Source organism: Bombus pascuorum, chromosome 11 (assembly GCF_905332965.1).
Source record: "Bombus pascuorum chromosome 11, iyBomPasc1.1, whole genome shotgun sequence".
Classification (NCBI taxonomy): Eukaryota; Metazoa; Arthropoda; class Insecta; order Hymenoptera; family Apidae; genus Bombus; species Bombus pascuorum.
The window spans coordinates 8,261,697-8,268,830 of record NC_083498.1 but is presented as its reverse complement, the minus strand read 5'-3'; the positions used below and the strand labels follow the sequence as shown (position 1 = coordinate 8,268,830).

The 7,134-nt window shown below is 34.2% G+C and overlaps 2 protein-coding genes across 3 annotated transcripts; one reads left to right on the top strand and one right to left on the bottom strand.

Annotated features, from left to right (window-relative positions):
* The first annotated feature begins 402 nt into the window (after positions 1-402).
* Positions 403-3,997, top strand: LOC132912303 (progestin and adipoQ receptor family member 4). Of its 2 annotated transcripts, none has more exons than XM_060969688.1 (5): positions 403-805; positions 2,245-2,304; positions 2,692-2,795; positions 2,871-3,008; positions 3,256-3,997. In XM_060969688.1, exons 1-5 carry the CDS (start codon positions 619-621, stop codon positions 3,481-3,483), a joined length of 717 nt encoding a protein of 238 aa, XP_060825671.1. In that variant the 5' UTR covers positions 403-618; the 3' UTR covers positions 3,484-3,997. The 2 variants fall into 2 exon arrangements, with proteins under 2 accessions (XP_060825671.1, XP_060825670.1); XM_060969687.1 differs by having other exon boundaries at positions 405-805; positions 2,245-2,469.
* Positions 3,998-4,382: 385 nt separating this feature from the next.
* On the bottom strand, positions 4,383-7,085 carry LOC132912283 (F-box only protein 9). The gene is made up of 7 exons (XM_060969638.1): positions 6,937-7,085; positions 6,484-6,705; positions 6,110-6,409; positions 5,861-6,024; positions 5,598-5,789; positions 5,291-5,525; positions 4,383-5,202 (listed from the first exon to the last, which is right to left on the bottom strand). The coding sequence occupies exons 1-7, from the start codon at positions 6,937-6,939 to the stop codon at positions 4,981-4,983; spliced, it is 1,338 nt and encodes a 445-aa protein (XP_060825621.1). The 5' UTR covers positions 6,940-7,085; the 3' UTR covers positions 4,383-4,980.
* Between the last annotated feature and the right edge of the window lie 49 nt (positions 7,086-7,134).

Sequence of the window (7,134 nt, the reverse complement as noted above, 5' to 3'; positions counted from 1 at the left end):
TTTCGCGAGAGTTCAAATACGTTCGCAAGCTACTGAAAGTGTATTCGATTGGCAAGAGTTCGGTCAATCGGTTCATCACTTAATTCCATTTCAATAGACTTCTATCGAAAACCCATGTTCACGTGTTCTACCTTAGAAATAATCCTCACAGCCGATTCTCCTCATACGTTCATTACGCGTGTAATTTCTAAAACCGGCGTGGTTCTACGAATTAAGCAAGTCCCTCTGAACTGCATTTCTGGGCTAAATCCGTGACCAAGCCCGCGGAAACTGGTCGCGTGTATTCGAGGGGTGCGTTCTCTTTGGCAATGAAAAGGATCGATGCGGTCTCCGTGGTAACGGCACCGTCAGAGAGGTCGGAACTACGGATGGTGGTGGACAGAGAGCATCGAGTACGCAACTGATGCAGTAACGACACCACCGACGTCCAAGACACTCGTTCCTAGAGGTTGATCCGTGCCCCGCGTGCGGCTCCGTGCTTCTAACATTCCTCACGGGCACTTCGTTTGCACGACGTTGCTTCGAAACGACGAGCATCATGCGGAGGCGGCAGATCCTCCGCTCCAGGATATTAGCAACGCGAAAGTATTTTATCGCCAGGACGACAATCAGAGAAGAATGCACGAGGAGCCATCGCAAGAAGAGAAACCGAAGGTTCGCCTTCTGCGACGATGGAGCGACATGCCTCAACACCTGCAATTCAATCCCCATATCCGCACTGGTTACAGACCGCTCATGACCGTCGGACAGTGTCTTCGCAGTCTCTTTTATATACACAATGAGACTGTTAATATCATAACACATGGTAAGTTCTAAGCTGTAGAAAATAGAAAGCGAGTCCTTTAGGAAGCTGTGGTGATACTTGGATTCTGCTATGGTGGATGGATGTCTTTCGTGAAATGCTGGATGTAGTTGAGATTGGGAGATCTAAAATGTTTTATCAAATGTCAGATGATTGGTATTAAGCCCTCTATACCTATGTGATATAGAAGAGTTACATACCTGTGTCTTTATTTTCTTTCGATACTAAATCCATTGAAATCTTTTTATAATTATTAAATGCAAGCAGGTTCTTTTGGCAAGATTAATGTTGACTTTTAGTGAGATAGAAACGTAGTTATTTTCATGAGTACATCAGATTGATCTATACATCGATACAAATCATCTGTACATTTATACATGGTAATCATTTCTTCTCAAACTTCAAAATAAGGAAATCAGAATAAAGGAGAAAGACATTTACCTAGATACATGTGACACTACTACACGTGTATGAGTTTAGACAGTATTGAAATGAGAATAAAATAATAAGCGAAAGAGCTATTTTTTGAAAAATCTAAAATGCTATAATATGAAAATTTTCATGTATCTAGCTTTTAGATATAATCATTTTAGTTAGAATGTCGGAATGTGGTGTGAAAGGGAGAGTTACGTAGCTGTCGTGCTTCAATAAAGTAGAAAACTGGATTACCCTTGAACTAAGCGATTTCAAGGTCAACTTATACGAGAAATCGTTATGTTCCTATCGGCGCACTGCGGGGTAACAAAAGATCGATCAGCGAAGCCGTACGTTATCCTTCGGAGATCCATTCGTGACATTGATAATAGTAATCTCATATTGAAAAGAAAAATTCATGAGAAATTCCTAAATACCTTCATCCAATATTCATGTGCATGTTCTATATCAATTTTTAACGATCCGATTAAACAATCCATAAGACGATTTTACGATATTACGTATGTATGTAATATCATGCAGAAAATTTCTAAAACGGGAATGTCACGTTACGTCAATCATATCAAACAACAAAGAGTTTATTAATAACCGAAGAATAATGGGCGTAAAAGAGACTATACGTATGTGAAGGTAAACACGAACATCACGTAAAAGCATTTATTTAATGAACATTAATTCTCTAAAAATGAGCGTTGTTCGCTGTTGCACGAGATACTTTATACGACGAGGTAATTAAGAAGTAGGTAATTAGAGAGAGTGCTCTTTATTTATAATTAAAGTACAAATTAAGTATCAATTTCATTAAGTCAAAGATCTACTTCATATATACTTGTACAATGAAGGTATGATAATATCATTCATTTGTATGACAAGAAATTACTTGTTGCATAGGATCAATAGATTTTCAGTTGTAATTATTTTAACAAGTTAATGACACCCTTCTTAGGTTTATTATTTATATCTTGTCTTTTGATAATGTAAATTAATTAAAAAATATTATGTTACAGGATTTGCCATCCTATACATGTTATTGACCATTCCGCAACTTCTCCCATGGAATACCAAAGGTATTCTCATAGCAGTTTTATCTTGGTGTCATTTAATCGGTGCCACTAGTCCGTGGATCGGGTCTTTTATTTATCACCTTTTTATGAATTTGAACTACGACGAGATCTTCTACCGAACGCTATTAAAATTAGACATGATCGGTATATGGCTGTGTCAAAGTTTTGGTAATTATTTAAGTCATTATTACAGTATAATTGAATCATCTTATTACTTTAGAAATGAAAGTGATTAACTTCACTTTCTGAAACATTCTTAATTTTAGTATTAGCGTTTACTTCTTAGAAATCAAAGAATTGATTGATCAGTGTGGCTTCTGCATGATTCAATTGCTATATGAATAATACGATAATAGTTCTAATAGACTTGAATTCCATTCCTAATCTTAGGGGCAATACCTATGATGGCTGCAACAATCCACTGTTTGCCTGATATTTATTGGTACTTCTGTATGTTTATCTACTGCTTCTTTTGCATTTGGGGTCTTCTTAAGGTATCTATGACTTATCTATTAGAAATTAAAAATCATTGTCTTCAGTTTTTAAACACTTGAAAGTATATTTCACAGGCAATGAACGCGCGATCTCCTTGGGAGAGAAGATTATGTTTCGCACCCCTTTTTCTCATGAGAATGCTGATGATGACTCTACGATACTTAGGTATCGGCGGTGGTTCTCCAGACGCTTTACTTCACATTGTACTACAGGTAAATCCTGTTAGGATCTAGTTTTATCCTGTTAGGGTAAAACTAGAGTTTTATTTGTTTATGCGAATGAAAATTGTAATTTATTACAATATCATTTGCTCATTTCAGAGAAAATGCTTAGTTTTAAATGTATCTATTAAATAAAAAGGTATTAGTAACATCAGTCAATGTAATTAGTAAATTTTTTTAATTATGTATTATTAAAATATAAAATAAAACCATTGAAAGAATACCTATTTTCTTTTAGGATTTTGTAGCGGTTGTGGGAGCAATAATAGGCGCCTTGCGTATTCCTGAGAAATGGATGCCAGGAAAACTGGATCTAATGTTGAATTCTCATAATTTAATGCACGTGCTGGTTGTCCTGGCGATTTGTTCGATGCACGCTGCGACTCTGCAAGATCTTGCTTGGATCTCCGACTCGTCCGCGTGTAATAAAACGATCCTTGATCAGTTGAAACACGATGAACTGTGATCGAATGGTGTGGGTGAAAATCTTCTAATGAAGTCTGTGATAAATCGAGCCTACGCCAACCGTCGATTACTTTGTGTATAGGTACACACTCTGTTTAATCGACGGCCACTTTTTAAGTAAAGAAACCAAAGAAAGAAATAAGTATACGTACCAAAATTTAATACATATAGAAAAAAAAAAAAAAACAAATGTAACGAGAAGAGAGCACGTGGAATAGTTGAAGTACAAGTACGAGTACAAAAATTAATTTGTCATATCACAGAGAATAAGATAAATGGAGAAATATTTATTTTTATCGTTAATTCGAATATCAGGAGTAATTCTATTTTTTTCGAGTAAAATAATTCAACTCGAATAAGCACATCAAAAATACGTTTATTGTTGTGATTATAAGAATTTAAGATTCGCAATAATTTATAAGACGTGTTCCCGGACATTCGTTTCTTTAATTAGACACACATCGTTTCTCAATGTCGATACCACTCGTGTAAACGAATAAAACTATCCCAAAATATCGATTGGAATTCATTTAAATCCATAGGGGTTTCGGTTATTCATACGTAAATTCATCGCCCATATAGAGATATCGGGAACGAAGAATGCACAATCCGTTCATTTACATTTGAAATAGTTCATACAGGCATAGATTAACCTGTTATCCACAGTCGATAGATCTTACAATTAGAAAGTAAATGATATAAATTTAATTAATATATGTATATTAATCGTATTTTCGTTTCTTTCACGTACTTTGATTGAATGTATACGTTTATGATAAACTTCTATATGAAATTCGCAAAGAGCAGAGCCGCAAGAATGTCTCGAAGAATGAAATATTTTATCTGAAGAGAAAATTTATCAATACATAGTACGCGTGCTAGATAAATATATTTTTAGTGTACCATATCGCGTATGAACGTGTCCTTGCGGATCTGATCGTTGGTATACATTGCATGCTGCAGTAGCTTATAGTCTGATCGAAATTAATTATCGATATATGTATGTATTGCGTTAAAATTATTTATCTCCGACGTTATTTTTATTGAAAATTTCATAATTAATAAATAAATAAAAAAGTGATCAATTAGTATATTTTAAAATAAAAGCACCTATGTTGAAAGCATATAAGGCACTGTAGAAGTGCATAGTAAATAATATATTAAATCATTCAGTAAGTATCACCTACAATTAATGTAGATAGAATTTAAGAGAAAACTGTAACGGTAGAATTGTACAGTAGATTAATAAAAACTATTTAAGAAATAGTTTGATAATAAATTAAAAATAAAGTATTTTTTTCATTAGAACTTGTTTATAATACATTTTTATAAGCGGAAAAATATAACATTAACGTGCATACTCTGAATGTACATCAAGAGTGATCTGTACAAGATTTAACGTTCGCTTGGAGAATATAGTCTTCTCTTAAATTTCAGTTCCATTATGTAGGTACTCTTACACAATTCAGGTGATTAATAATTTTGCGTTCAATTACAATTATTGTAAAGGAGCTTCACTTTCTTGAGTATAACTTTTAACTCTGCTGAATTTAAGCGACGGGTATCGCCCGCCAATAGCCGATACTCTCCATTCTCTTACAGATGGTTCCTTTAAACACATTTTCGCTTCATGTCCATTTCTGTATTTTGTAAATATAGTGTAACTCAGCCATTTCAATTGCGAATTTAACCGTCTATGATGATCCTGAATTTCAAATTCCTATAAATACCCATAAATATAATTTGATGATACGTCTTATCATGTTTTTAACATTAATTACTTTGATATAATATACACTGATATTTACAATATGAAATGTTTGTTCCCCACTATCATGCATAGTTTCTTTCTTCTTCTTTCTATATGTACTAACTCCTTTTATTTCCTGTTTCTTGAGCATTAGAATAACACAATTATCGCGTAATATATAATGACCAATAAGAACCGATGGATTGCGTGGAGTGCGATATTTTAAAAAATTTACACAACTTTGGGCTTCATCGGTTGAAGTTAGCATCAAAACTCTTCCTTCGGGAAAAAATCTGTTTATTAAAGAAATAATATAAGAATTGACATTTTTGTTAATCAATATATATTCAAGTATCATCACATACCTCAGGTACCTGAAGTATTCCACCAAATGCCAAGGTCTATAAAATCGATCTTGGAAACTATTTTCACCATCACGAATGTAACTGGTTTTGCTAATATAACATCCATTATATCTTAGTCTAGGCCGTTGTAAATACATATCTCTCCATGATTGATATTTTGGAGCATAGGTTCCACAATTTACACCCCATACTCTATACAATTTGATCATTTTGTGATCACTCTGTTATTACAGAGATCTATTAAGAGATTTTTATTGACATACCTAACACAGGCAAGTCTCCAGATTTCGGTATCTCTTGCAGATATATAAAATCCACGACATACTCTGGAGAACATTTCAAGAGATCTCAAGTCAAGTTCTGAAGATACAACCCATCTTAGGATATAAAGCATTATCTCCATAGGCAAGGCAGAAATATGTGTTGTCTGAAAAACGAAATACCCTGATGATATTCCCATGATGTTCCACAACAATATAGATTACCCTACAATTCTAAGTATAGGTACTCACAGTTTGTTCAAATTTAGGGAAACAAACGCATTTATTTTGATTTACAATTTTGCATAATTTAACAAATAAATCGCTTTCTTCTTCATCTTCTTCGTTATGATTTTCAGCATTTTCACCAATGTTGTTTATGTCATTGTCATATCCTTCATGATTATCATCGTTTGATTTTACTTTAGTTGATTCGTATAAACGTAACTCAATGTCAGGAACTAATAACACAGCTCGTTTGTAAAATTGAATTGCTTCATAGAATTTCCTTCTTTCTTCATATTCAATTCCTTTCAGGAACAAATTTCTTGCCTGAAATATTTACTTCCTTATATTATATACATACATGGAGATATCTTTAGAACATCCATCGGTCATTATTATACCTTGCTTTCAATAGACTCTTCATCGTTAGAATTAGAAACATCAACTTTAACTGTCTTTGTGGACTGTGTTCTTGGTCGATCCCTTTTCGGTGATATCTCTAATTCACGTTGCCATTGCTCTCTAAAAGAAGTCAGAGCATCCTCGATGTTCGTTTCCGAGAAAGAAGACCCTTCCTGATCGTCTCCACCGTCATCTGACTCGCTAGATTCACTAGAGTGGTTCTATTGATATTACGATCAAATGTTTATAAATTACCTGATCACCTATTAAAATCACATATTAATAACAAAAATAAGAATAAATTGACTATATCAATTACTTGGCTGCTTTATTATGAATGATTCTGAAAATGACGTTTTATTTTTCCGCTCCATTTGAGGTTATATTGACGTAGGTAACTTCTTACGTGGTAACAATGAAAGGACAGTCATTGTTTTCCATATATTACGTACCATTTTTCTTTCTGTTTCGATTTCCACGGTATTATTCCTTCAGCGCTTGTACTCTCGGTCAGAAAAGCGTACAACACAGCGAAAGTACAATCTCGCCAACAAGACCGCCGCCATGGTTTTCGCCTTTCTGCTTTGCGATTCAATTAAAGGCCATACCGGAACCGACAGATATAGACTATATTGTGTATTTCAAGCTGA